We start from the raw sequence: 13,429 nt of genomic DNA on the forward strand, positions 1-13,429 counted from the left end.
ATCTCTATACTCAACGTGGGGCTCGATCCTACAACCCTGAGATCAAGAGTCATGCGCTCTGCTGGCTGAGCCAGCCAGGCACCCCCTGTTCTAATCATTTCTAATTGTACTTTTGTTGTAATGATGCCATTCCATCTGTGTTTTAGTATTCTAGACTGCCTCACACCATCTGTGAGAGACAGGTGGGGGATAAACAAAGAGTAGTAGGGGCGCCTGGGTGACTCAAAGGGTTAAGCGTCTGCCTTCGGCTCAGGTCATGATCCCAAGGTCTTGGGATCGAGTCCTGAGCCGGGCTCCCTGCTCTCCCTCTGTCCCTCCCACTGCTCACTCTCTGTCTGTCTGTCTGTCTCTCAGATAAATAAATAAAATCTTAAAAAAAAAAAAAAAAGAAAAAGAGGAGCGGCAAATTCCAGTCAACTTGTGCCATTCCTGAACTCTCAGATTCTAAACCCAGCCTGACCAGCTGGCTCACTGGGTGTCTTTGGGCAAGTCACTTTAGAGACCTGTCATTGTTGGGAGGTGGGCACTTGTGGTGTGTGTTCTCTGCTCTCATTCTGACTCCATCGCGCCTCCCGCGATGCAGGAAACAGACACAGTTCAGGGTGTGCTGCCCGTGGCCACCGGCTGCAGAAGCCCTGGTCTGGTGGGCCTCAGGTCAGGCTCCCCCTGGCTCGGCGAGAGGGGCTGCCGCCCCCCCCCCTTTATAGGGCTGCAGTGAGGACACTCCTCATGCTGTTGACCTGTCCTCGGTCCACAGACCGAGGCCTGTGCCTCTAGCCCGAAGGCTTCTGTGACTCGTTCGGGACTCTGATAGAAGGGCCAGGGTCCTCATCTGCACCCAGGTGCCTGGACACCCCTAGCTGGTAGGCGTTCCTATTCTCTCCCGGCCCCTCTTTGCTCCTGCAGGCTTTAGTTTTGTCTGTGAAGTTGGGAGCACCGACCCTCCTCGGGAGCACCTTGGAGCAGATGCTCTTCTCAGCTGAAGGCCTGAGTGGAAACTTGGAACGGAAACTGTGAGCGCTTTTGTTCTCTGAGTCTCTCCTGGCTTTCCTGTGCAGCCAGCCCATGCCCTCAGAGAGACTGTTTTGCATGTGGTTGTTAAACTTTGATTCCGTGACTCATGCTGGGGCGAAGGCTTCACGTATGCCTCCCTCATTTGATTGCTTTCTTCTTTTCCCTTTTTTTTTTTTTTTTTTTAAAGCTCAAAGCAAAACTACCTTGGCAGCTGACCGTGACTCTGGCTTCCAGGAAGGGGAGCTTTGGTATGAAGTGCCTCCTAATGGCTGTGTGGCCCAGCCCGGCTGCGCTCCCCCAGCTTGGGTGACACCTGGCTAACCGGGAGGACAGCTGGGGGCGCAGAGAGGAACACTGGTGCCCACGGTGGGGGCTGGAGCAACGCACCCTCCTGGTGAGTGCCTGCCCCCACCCCATCAGTCAGTGTGACAGGCCCCTTGCAGACTCGGGTCCAGGGGTGGAGGAGAGAGACAGAACACAGGGGACGGGGGGCGGGCTGAATCCAGTTCTTGGATTAGCATTATTCTGAACAATTTGATTTCCCATGCCTTACATGATGTTAAGTACACAGATAAAAAAAAAATAAGGTGAAATCCTTGCTCATTTTAGCACAATTATATTTAATTTCAAGAGGCCTTTCGTGGGAGAAAGATTAATTGGAGGAACTCTTCAGTTTAAGTAAAAACTGCTGCGATCTTTGAAGATATTTTAATTTTATGAAGTCAGAAGGTCTAGAACTTTCAGGCACATTTTCAACCTGTCTCCAGGCTCTTGAAAGCATCTCTTAGACTAGATACTGATTTGCGGGTGTCTAGTTTCCGGGCAGGTCAGGAATATTTGGGAGCAGGCCCAAGCCCCAACTCCCCCTAAAGGATGGTTCTGTGGGCTTCGAGAAGGCCCATGAGGACATGGAAATAAGTCTTAACCGCTGGCAATGAAGACAATTTTGGCTAATGCCCTGTGGCTGTTAGAGACCTCAGCCATGCCTCCAGGATTCTGAAGTCCTCTCCAAAGCCAGGTGATGCTAGCCCAGGAACACTGATACCTGACACGTGAATATGTTGGGTGTGGAAGATAGTTGAGGGTGGTTTTTGAAAAACTTTGTTACAGAGTTGCCCTGGGGTATGGATCAGGGCTTGTGTGTATATACTTGCGTGTATATCCAAAGTAACCTATAGCAGACAGAGGAACAAGGGACAAGTTCAAGGAGAAAACAGAAGGCCAGGCCACCCCTGCTCACAGCAGCACTATTTACAACGGCCAAAAGGTGGCAGCACCCCAAGTGTCCACCTGCAGGTGAATGGATAAAGGCAAGGTGGTCTCTATACAGGATGGAAAATGATTCAGCCTTAAAAAGGAAGAAAATTCTGACATATGCTTGCAACAGAGTGAACCTTGAAAACATTATGCTGAGCCAAATAAGCCAGGTAGAGAAGGACAAATACTGTATGATTACACTTCTAGAAGGTACCTGGAGTCATCAAAGTCATAGAGATGGAAAGTAGCAGTGTGGTTACGAGGGGCAGGTGGGGGAGAGAGGGTGGGGAGTTAGTGTCTAATGGGGACCGGGTTTCAGTCTTACGAGTTGAGAAAGTTCTGGAAATGGATGGTGGTGTTGGTTGCTTAATGCCACCGAGCTGTCCTCTTAAAAATAGTTCCTATGGTAAATTTTATGTTATGTATAATTTACCACAATTTTTTAAAAATTATAATGCCCTTTAAAAATCCCCCAAAAGCCATGCCCAAAACACAATCTCGTGGACTGAAGTTTTTCCCTCTCTGTGACTTCCCCAAAATCTAACTGACAACTCCACTGATCTGAGCTGAACCAGAAAACTGCACGGACTGTGTTCACAAGAGCTTTCTCCTCAACATGCGGGTGACTTCTGGCTGTCATCATGTGCTGGATTGCTGTGGGGCTGGCAGAGGTGAACAGGAACGGGATTTGAGGGTCAGGGGCATCCGGGGGCCAACGCATGGGCTCGCCTTGCTCCGTGGCCCCCTGAGCCCCCGGGCAGCACCCTCTGGGCCAGGTGGTAGCAGGAGTCACCACCCTTGGGAGTCTAGGCCGTCCCATTTATTAGCTGCGGGACCCTGGGTAAGTTGGCAAAACCTCTCTTTTCTTTAGTGTTCTTACTTGCCACATAAGTCATGAGGTAGCCCTTTTCCATCTCCCACAGAGTTCGGGATCTCCAAAGATAATAGGCAAGGAAGCACCCTCTCACTATAAAATACCGGGTACCTGTGACCTGCTGGCTCTCTACTTGCCTTATCTAACGCCCCCCTCCCTTTCTCCTTCTTCAGTTACTCTTGTATTCTCTTCCTCCGGGGCTCTTCCAGTCAGACGTCAACCTGGATTGGCTGATTCTAGAACAGGTCTGCTCTGATTCCCATCATTAGAAATTTCTCCCTCTCCCCCCTCCCTCTTCCTCCTCTCCTGCCCTTTGGTGAGGCCACCTCCAACGCCGGATTCCACCTGAGTGCGTGTCCACAGCGGCCTTGGCCGCCCCCCCCCCATAGGGTAGCGTTGGGAGGCCGACCTCTGTGAGCAGAGCTCCCGAGAAGACCGAGGATTTTCGCAGTGTTACTAATTAATCATCTGGGCTCTTTGTGACTTCCAGTCAAGCTTGAGGAAGAAAACGGAAATGAAATTGTTCACACTTTCAGGACTTAAAAATAGAAAGGAGAGAGAAGCTGCTGGTGGGGTTGCTGCTCAAGGGGAGGGAGGTGGCCTGAGGGCCAGGGGAGGCTCCTGAGGACAGACCCCTCGCCCCCAGCTCAGGTTTCTTATTTAGAAGTTTTAAAAGGAAATCAAGTTGATTTTAAAGTTTCAAGGGGGGCAAAAGAAAGCCTCTGAAGTAGGTGGATTCTTTCAGTTAGTGTTGTATGCAAACGGCTCTCCTGTCCCATGACCTTTCAAAAGTCTCCTCAGAAAAGGAGCTCTTTTGGGGTGCCTGGCTGGCTCAGTTGGAGGAGCATGCAACTCCTGATTTCGGGGTTGTGAGTTCGAGCCCCACACTGGGTGTAGAGATTACTTCCAAAAAATAAAATCTTAAAAAAAAAATAAAAGAAAGAAAAGGAGCCCTTTTGGAACCTGTGGGTGCTGTGGAGAGCTGCTGGGGACGGGGCCTTGCGTGGCCACTCTCGTTTCCCCACCCCAGGTATAAGCCCCAGGTCCCAGCCCCAGGTCTTTTCATTGTGAAAATGTTTATGATGCTGTCATACCAGACCACAAAGTTATAAAACAAGCATGGACTCTCCTTGCAGCTGTTACTTTGTGACCAAAGAGAAGCCCCCCAGCCCAGGTGTATTTTGGTTTTTCCATCTCTGTAGTAACAAGACGTTACCTCCATCTTGAACACAACTCAAAGCGACACATTACTTTTGGCATCTATGTATGGTCAGTCTCTGCCCCTAACTATATTACCTTGACCCTGTGCCATTCGGAGCCTCAGATTCTTCACCTGTGAAAAGGGAAGGCTGTTATCTCTAGTCCCCCCCCTCCCCCCCATCCCCAGGCATGTTGGGAAGTTCAAGGAAGTGTCTCCACGCAGGCGAGGTGGAAACACTGAAGAGCTCCATGAGCACAGACTGCTGTGTTCATGCTGTCTGTCCCAACCTTTCTTCTTTTCTCCCCCTCTCTCACTTTCGTTCCCTCTCTCTTTACTTTCTCCCACCCCTCCTCTCTCTTCCCTTCTCCTCTGTCTTTCAAATCAAAATAAGGGCCATCGGCAGGCATGGGCAGGGAGGGGTGGAGGTGGAGTGGAGCTGGGCTAGCAGGATTGGGAAGGACAGGCGTGACAGTGGGGTCAGGCCTGGGGCAGGAAGGGGCAGGCCTCCAGGCAGAGGGAGGAAGAGCCCGAATGAAACCCATGGGTCTTTCAGGGACAGTGAGCAATGCCTGGTGTGAGGCTGGCCTGCCAGGCTGGGTGAGGATCCTCTTGCTCCATGGAGACCAGACCAAAGCTGGACCCCAGTCTGAGAGAACAACCATCCCGAGGGGAAGGACTGGTCGCCGGTCAAGGAGCAGAAGGTGAAGCTGGACTGGAAGAACATGGCTGAGGGGGCTGGGGAGTGGGCCGGTCCTGGTGGAGAGGGCCTTGGCTCTCCTGCTCAAGAGTTGTGACATTTACTCTGTACAGGATGGAGGGACAGAAATCTTGGTCCGTGGACTAGCTAGCTTAGTGTTGTGGTGGGTGGCAGTGTGGTGAGGAGGCCTCCCCAGGGCCCCCCCGGGAGAGATGCCACAGCTCTTCCCCGACTGGGAAAAGCCAGCTTGTCCTTCGTTGTCCAGTCCCATGGGGGTCTTTCTGGGCCTTCCTTTCCCCTGAAAGGAAGATAAGTTATTCCTCACCTGAGTTTTGAAAGCACATTTTTTTTCTATTTGAAAGTATTGTGCTTATTGTCATGATGTATGGCTTGTTGTTTACATTTTGGTCTGTTTTCCTAAATAGGTTGGGAACAAATTGAAATTGGGCTGTATATTAGTTTATGGAACTGGGTCCCAGCACAGTGCCTAGTGCCCAGTAGGTGGTCAGGAAGTGTTTATTATATGAATGAATGAATGATGGATGGATGGATGGATGGATGAATGAATGGATGAACTAGGGTCCTGTTGTGTAAGGCAGAGGGTGTGCTTGCGGAAAATGTGCAGGAAGTAGAAACTGTCCAGTTGCGTGTGGAAGTGAGGGAAGGGAGAGTGAGAGATGACCTTGAGGTTTCTTCTTGGGGCCGAGGGGACTCCACTCAATGAGATGGGAACCCAAGAAAAAGTATTTGAGGAGGGAAGACTATTTTCGGCTTTGGGCATCAATTGAAGAAAACTCTGTTGAACTTCCCAATATACTAGCACTGTGCCAGGTGCTGGTGATTTTGAGGCAAATAGGTGGGAATGTAGTTCACAGTTTCTTGAGATACGGATAAATGACAAATCAGTGCGTTCTAACAGAGGTGTGAGCAAAGTGCCTGGTAGATAGATGGTCAAGCCACTCATTCTGTTTGTGGACTCAGGGGTGACCACCTTGAGTAGCATTTGAGCTAAATCTTGAAGTTTGGTGAACTCAAAAGAGCATTCCAGGTAGAGAGGAAAGCATATGCAGAAGCACAGTGATGAGAACATTCTGGAATGCTTGGGGAGCGGGGGTGGGGGTGGGGAGTAGATTCAGAAGTAGAGTTCTCAAGAGAAAGGGCCAGGTGGGCCAGTGGTGGGTGAGGAGGTGGACCGGGGTCAGCACTGCATGGTGGTGGCTCGGGAGACTGCTCCGGAATTTGGTGTCTTTCTTGTCGTCAACATGGTGTCTGAGGATGTTTCTAAGAAAGGGCGTGATATGGTCAGACTTGTTCTGGAAATATACTGCTGGCTACAAACAGGGGCTAGGCCAGATGGGGTTTCGGAGGGAGACCCATAGGAGGCTGTGACAGTGAATTAGGTATGGGATGAAGAAGGTGTGGGGGGTGGTGTAGGGGGCAGGTGGGCAGATGGGGGTGAGAGAGCCCAGGCTAAAGGAGGGCAAGACCCTGTACCTCTGTCCTGGGGTCTTGGGTGACATGTCTATGCTTCACCTCCATGGAACCATCTTCTTGGGAAATACCTACTGGAAAGCTCTGGATTTAAGAAGAAACTTTTGGTTTCAGAACTCCTTTTCACTTTTAATAATTATTAGGGATGCAAAAGAACTTTTGTTTATGTGGGGTTATATCCATCCATTGATATGTACCTTATGGAGAAACTAAAATTAAGAAATTAAACAATATTCCTTTACCTTAAATAATAATAAACCATTACATTTATATAAATGATGCATTTTTATGAAAAATAACTGTTTTCCCAAACCAGAAAATTTGTAGGAGACTGGCACTGACTTACATTGTGCAAATCTCTACTATGTGGCTTAACAGAAGACGGCTGGGTTTGCCTATCGGCTTCTGCATTGGCTCTGTTGCAATATTGCACGACACGGAATACTTACTTCATGATGTACTCGTAAGGATGAGAGTGGGAAAAAAAAGCAAATTACACCTTAGTGTTATTATGAAAACAGTTTTTACTTTGAAGTCTCCCTGAAAGCGTTGTAGGCCCTCCCCGAGTTTCGACGGACCACACTTTGAGAACCACTGAAGTAGACTCAGCAAATGTTTGGCGAGTGACAGTATTCTGAGCTCCCCCCGCCCCCAGCACTTTATTCAAATAGCATGCATACCATTTACCTTACAGATTTATAACTGGGGGTGCCTAGTGCTTAGGGAGGTCTCAGCTAGAAGTGCAATTGTGGACCCCCGGGGGTAGGGGCAGGTGGGGAGCATGATGGGGAGAGCAGACAGCCTGGGCAGGACCCCATTGTCAAACACGTGAGCAGAGACTAAGGAAAGAACTGGAAAGACTTAGAAACTCAGGCCAAGTTGTACGGCCTCAGGGAGAAGAGTTTCAAGAGGAGGTGGTCCAAAATGTTTTCCAAATGTTTTATTTAAAATGACACGCGAGGGTGTGGTCCTTGGCATTGAGAGCTGCAGGGAGTTTGGATAAGGTGCTGAAGCTGCTGTTGGATACGGCAGTGAGGAGGTCCCTGGGGAGCTTGGGGGGGGGCAAGAGTGGGGGTGACACGCGGAAGAGCAGCTGGCCGCTCTGTCCAGGTTGCAAACGCCCTTGTCCTGCCAGAGCCGTCGGGGTCATTCTACTGGGGCTCCAGCCTCAGGGCAGTGGCCCTGCAGAGAATGGGGAGCCCCGCTGAGAACCTGGTAGGAAGGCGCGGTTGCTGCCAAGGATGTGGGCAGGAGACCAGGAAGGGGAAGTTGCGAGCACCTGTCCTATGGGGAAGACGGCGGGTGACAGGATGGATGCGCACCTGTCCTGCTGAGAAGACGGCAGGTGACAGGATGGATGTGCGTGGGTGTTCCTTGAGCCTGATCTGTAACAGGGAGAAGGGGAAGGCAAGCTACACTTCCGTCATGTGGCATGGAGAGTCCGATGGGCCAGGCGCTGTCCTAAATGCTGGGGGTACAGGGAGAAGCAGAACAGAAAAACTGGCATGGAAAGATTTCCCGGATGCAGTTTTAATAAGAAAAGCAAGTTGCTGCACAACCATATAGTATGATACTATTTATGTAAAAACAACCCCGCTAAGACAATATGTGTGGATCTATTCGATATGCAAGTCAGGACATCGGAAAAGCACGAGGATACAAACAAACAGCAGGAGAGGCAAGTGGGATTTGGGGTTTGTACGAAGAGACATTTTATATTTTTATTCTTTATGCTTTAGCATTGTTTCACTTTTTTCACAGTAAATATATTTTCATGATTCTTTTTTTAAAGATTTATTTATTTTAGAGACAGTGTGCACACAAGTGGGGGGAGGGGCAGAGGGAGAGAGAGGGGGAAGCGGACTCCCCACTGAGCGCAGCGCTGGGCTTCATCACAGGACCCTGAGACCATGACCTGAGCCCAAACCAAGAGTGGGATGCTTAACTGGCTGAGCCACCCACATCCCCAAATCTCCTCTTCTTATAAGGACACTAGTCATATCGGACCAGGGATCACCCTAATGACCTCATTTTAACTTAATCAACTCTTTAAAGACCCTATGTACGAACGTAGTCACAATCTGAGGTGCTGGGAGATAGGGCTTTAGCGTATGAATTTGACAGAGCCTCAGGAACATTCCTCTGGCCTGTGCACAGATGTTCCAAGCGCTGGGTGGTCTGCTCAGCTGCCCTCGGTGCCTCCGGCCAGTGGATCTTTGCGGGGGGCCCCTGTGTGGGGTGAAGGCCTCAGAAAGTGCACAAGTAAAAGCAACATGATTGCATCTGTGGCTCCCCAACCACACTGAGCAACTGAAAATCCCCAAGGGGACCAGGCAACATGATTTCCTGACAGATAAGGCGGGGAGGGAGTGTGCATAATTTGCCCTCAGTAACCCGACAGCCTCCAGGCCCGGCGGCTCAGAAAACACCTGATGGATGCTTTTTCTCTTTAGCTCATGCCACCGTGGCTCTGCCAGAAGGAAACCAGGGGCCGGACCCTCGCCGGGGGCCCAGCTGGCACAGCATGGAGCGCTCAAGCAAGATGGAGTTCTTCCAGAAGCTGGGCTACAGCCCGGAGGATGTGGTCAGGGTGCTGGGCAAACTGGGTGAGGGCGCCCTGGTCAATGATGTGCTGCAGGAGCTGATCCAGACCAGCAGCCGCCCGGGGGCCCATGAGGGCAGCGCGGCGCCCCTGCTCATCCCCAGGGGCTCCTGCGCCACCCCGGACTCTGCCCTGCGCAGGCAGGCGGCAGAGCTGGAAGAGGATTGCGGAGACCCAGCCAGTTCCTTGCGACCCATAGTGATCGACGGCAGCAACGTGGCAATGAGGTACTTTGCTTCATCTTGTAGCCTTGGGGTGGGAGAACTGTCCCCCTTTTCAGTGGTTTCGTCCAAAGAGTTTTGAGGCTAACGGATGGGCCTTTGAATCCCCGTTCCATCCCCTTGGTAGCTGTGTGGCCTTACGTAAGTCACTTAACCCCTCTGAGCCTCACTTTTGCCATCTGTAATGTGGGTATAAAGCCTCCCTAGAAAGTAGTTGTAAGACCTGGAGCTGCACCAAATACCTAGGACGGTGCCTGTCGAAGAGTAATTGTTCAACAGGTGGTTCCTACTATCATACCAACCCAGAGAGAGGCTCTCTTCTGAGGAGGGCACTAGGGAACTGGGGAGGAACCTAGCGTTGGGCCTTGGCAGATTGTGGCTTCTTGTCTCGAGTCTCCCATCTCAAGTTTCTTCTGTGACACCAGGCTACTAAGAGCTCTGCTACTTCCCTCGGGGTAACGAGAATCAGGTGGGGAAAGGTGCTTGAACAGGAAGCCCTCTCCCGGGGGAGGAGACCTGCTGCTCCAGGGGTGGCTGGTGGTGCTGTGGTTCCCCAGCTGGTCTGAGACGCGCCCCCATGGCCCCTGAGCTGCAGACACGGTGGTTGATATTTGTGTCTGGGCATCTTGGTGTGTTTCAGTGATGACAGCCTGACGCCTGCGTGGCTAAAATCAGCTTGCAGACACTCTCACTGTCTCAGCCACACTCCACGCAGGCAGGCAGGAGGTTGTATTCATACAAGTGCAGTTCTGTGCTATGTGCCTTAGTTACAGGTGGGCAAAAGGGCAGATCCCTAGGAAATCAGTCCCTCACAGCTGTAAACAGAGGACTTCCCCTTTCAAAAGCTGAGCCACTGGCTGGAACTGAGAAAAGCTGTCTTACCCGCAGAGCTGAATGTGTCAGGAGGGCGTCTGTCTTTTGGCTGACAGGTCCAGTGGCTTTCCTTGGGGGGATTGGGAAGGCTCACTTTGGACTTGGCACTGCAGGACAGAAGTGTAGAATGGTCCCACCCAGAATGGCCCAGCCCTGGGTGCTCTCCCTAGGTGTCCCGCTTTGTGTGTCCTGGGAGTGTTGGCTCAAGTTTGAGCCAGCCAGGTCACCCTGGGGTGGTCCTGGGGTCTCTGTAACATCCGCACACATGCTCCCATGTAAGTACCCGATAGACCAGTCTATGAAATCCTGCTTAATTTGAGATATCAGGGGGAGTTGAAAGGACTTTTAGGAATCTTTAAGGTTCTGAGTGTCCTAGAAAGTCTGAGGATTGTGAGGGGGACCCGGCCTCTGTCTGATCAGGACAAGCCACCTCTCCTTCTGGACATCCATAGAGAGAAGCTTTTAAAGGTAAAAGGGTATTGCTTAAACTGAAGACCTTTCCAGCTCTAAGGTTATACCAGCTCTCTGATTCCAGACCAAAAGAATGGCTGTGGGCTAGAAGGACTATGTCAGGTGCTACAGGAAAGTGTGGGCAGGCTCTTGTGGGGGACCAGTTTTTAGAAATTATTTTGATAGGGTGGTGTTGGAGGATTTTCTGTTGATGAAAATCTCTGTTGCTGCTTGGAATTCAAACTTAAACTGCATGTTCTCCTTGTGTGTGACCACGATGTGTCCCAGGTAAATCCATTTATTCCCACCCCCACCTCCCACGGTTGTCATCCGTCGAACCCCTTCACTCTCCATCTGTGTGGGTGACAAAGGGAAGCCATCACTCAGGCTTGTCATAAAGAGTGTGTCAGAACACTAAACGCTTGCTGCCTAAAAATCACCTCCGTCAACAAAGCACACTTGTGTCTGCATGAGGTCTCAGAGTGTGGACATCTCTGTGCGTGCGCACACGTGTCTGTATGCACACAAACATCCCACTCCTTTCCCCTGCCCCCGGCATCTCTAGTTAGGAAAAAAAGACACATCACACAGCCACCAGTTGGCGGGTGGGACTTGGTCTGCTCAGAGGCAAGTCTGGGAGACAGCTGGGGTCTGAGGTCCTGCCCCATCCCCCGCTTCTTCTCCTGCAACAGTGTCCTCGCACTGTGTCCTCCAGCTGGAGCTCCCACGCGACCCATGACCCTCAGACTCTGCCAGGTCCCAGCTGCGAGGGACAGGTTTCAGGGTGGGGCTCACCCTTTAGAGGCAATGGGTAGTTTGAAACCAAACATGGTGTCTAGTTATGATCTGTTGACCTCAAGACTCAGTTAACCTCAGAAATGGGGTTTCTGAAAATTCTCCTTTCCTGAGGTTTTGTAGCATCACAGTCGTGGCCATTCTCTGCTTTTGAAGAGGATATGGCTTCATCTGCTGTCTGGCCCTGGAAGAAGTGGGGAAAGACTGAAAAGGCAGATTGGGACACATGTCCTTGCTGCCCGGAGGGGCTGCCAAGGGTCCGAAGCTCTCAGTCCTGACCTCTAGCTGAGAGCTGCCCAATAAAACTCCCTTCGATGATGGACAGTTCGATACCTGCACTGTCCATTACGATGGCCACTGGATGCATGGGGCTGCTAAGCACTTCGAATGTAGCTATTGTGACCAAGGAGCTGAATTTTAAATTTTATTTCTTTTGAATTAATTTGAATTTAAGTGTAAACAGCCACAGGCGGTGAGTGCCTATGTATTGGACTGTACAGATCTAGCTTTTCAGCTGTGTGACCTCAGAGTGAGTCACCTGACGTTTTTGAGCCCTGTTTATACAATTAAGAGGTTGGATGAAATAATAATAATAATTTTAAATGGCTTTTCATCTGTAAAATCATAGGATTCAAGGTGATTATTTTATGCATGCATGAAAGAGATAAATGCATTCTTCTTATAAAGGAATTTCTCATCTTCTGCCGAGGTTCAGAGAGGGTAGGTAACTTGCCCAAGGTCACAGAGCAGTAAGTGCCAGGCTCTGCTTTCAGAGCTCTTTCCAAAGAGCCATGCATCTTTGGCTTTCTCTCTGCCCAGGCTTCGAAAACGTCTCAGGGTGGGAGACTGACCTCATGGACTTCGACTCGGGGGCCAGAGGCTGCCTGTGCTGCCCAGAGCCCTTCCCCTGCAGGATGAGCCCCGTCTTGCCTGCTGCAGACAGGTTGCGCCGGGCCCCCCAGTCCCCCACCAGGGGGCAGGTGCTCTCTGCAGGACCGGTGCCCAGGACGCCTCTCCTGCTGCGGCCAGCCTGTTGGGACCGTGTGCTGAGGGCAGCGCCTATGCAGTGACCCGTGGCCCCGGTGCAGCGGTGCAGAGACTGATTTTCCAGCCCAGTCCCCGTACCTCCGCGGGGAGGGGCGGCGGTGTGCCTGTGCGCATGCGCACGTGTGTCCGTGCCGGAGCGACGAGGCGGGGAGCTGCGTACTCGAGGGCTCTGCGCTTGACCCCGGGGAAAGCGTCCCGCAGGCTTGAAGCAGAAGGTGGCTTTCGTGGACCGCGTGTTAAGAGCTGCCAGGGGCGTTGGGAGGAGCACGGCTTCTCACGGGCCGACTGCTGCCCGCTCTGCTTGCCAGGCTGACTCTCGAGTGCCCCCTGGGTTGTGCATTCTGTGGGCAAGTGTCGGAAAAGAGAGATGTGAAGGACTTCAGCTTGGGGGAAAACCACCTGATAATTTCACATCCTCTTGCTGCCCCAGACAAGGGTTTCATGTAAATGGGCCCTCATTTTGGGGTGCACTGGGCTTTTTGTTTGGGTTCTCGTGTACATTTTTAAACTCTTAGGAACCTCAACAGAATCTGGCTTATTCTGGAGTCACAAATCTTCGGTGACGAGGGCTCGGGCCTGCAAGGGGGTGGAGGGGGTCATCAGCCCCCTCTCAGTGGGTTACTAGGGGAGGCTGCACACCTGGGCTGGGGGGTCACACCTGCTTCTGAGCCCCTGAGTTGCCTCTGACCCATGCTGGCTAGGTCTGCACCCGTTTCTCCTTCTCTGAGATGAAGGTGCCCCGTCTCTCAGAGGCCACCCTCTCTCTTCCCCCTGACCTCAGCTGGGGAGAGATCTTTGGGTGCAAAGGCTATAAACTGCAGGTCCCAGGGGTTTGCAATTTAACCCCAAATAAGAAACGGAGTGGGAAGAGTGGCGTGCCTTCCCATGTCATGCTCTGAAGGGACCA

The 13,429-nt window shown here is 51.5% G+C and overlaps 1 protein-coding gene across 2 annotated transcripts in view; it reads left to right on the plus strand.

Moving 5' to 3' along the window:
* The first annotated feature begins 376 nt into the window (after positions 1–376).
* Positions 377–13,429, plus strand: part of ZC3H12D (zinc finger CCCH-type containing 12D) — a 28,144-nt gene continuing 15,091 nt past the window's right edge. Inside the window, exons 1-4 of one of the 2 annotated variants that reach the window (XM_027603645.2) lie at positions 377–1,013; positions 1,202–1,408; positions 4,900–5,047; positions 8,988–9,363. In XM_027603645.2, the coding sequence (XP_027459446.1) occupies positions 4,963–5,047; positions 8,988–9,363 (461 nt within the window). In that variant the 5' untranslated portion in view covers positions 377–1,013; positions 1,202–1,408; positions 4,900–4,962. Of the gene's footprint in view, positions 1,014–1,201; positions 1,409–2,862; positions 2,943–4,899; positions 5,048–8,987; positions 9,364–13,429 lie in introns of those variants that run through there. The other variant, XM_027603646.2, reaches the window with a different exon arrangement.

The sequence above is a fragment of the Zalophus californianus genome, chromosome 7 (genome assembly GCF_009762305.2).
Source record: "Zalophus californianus isolate mZalCal1 chromosome 7, mZalCal1.pri.v2, whole genome shotgun sequence".
Taxonomy (NCBI): Eukaryota; Metazoa; Chordata; class Mammalia; order Carnivora; family Otariidae; genus Zalophus; species Zalophus californianus.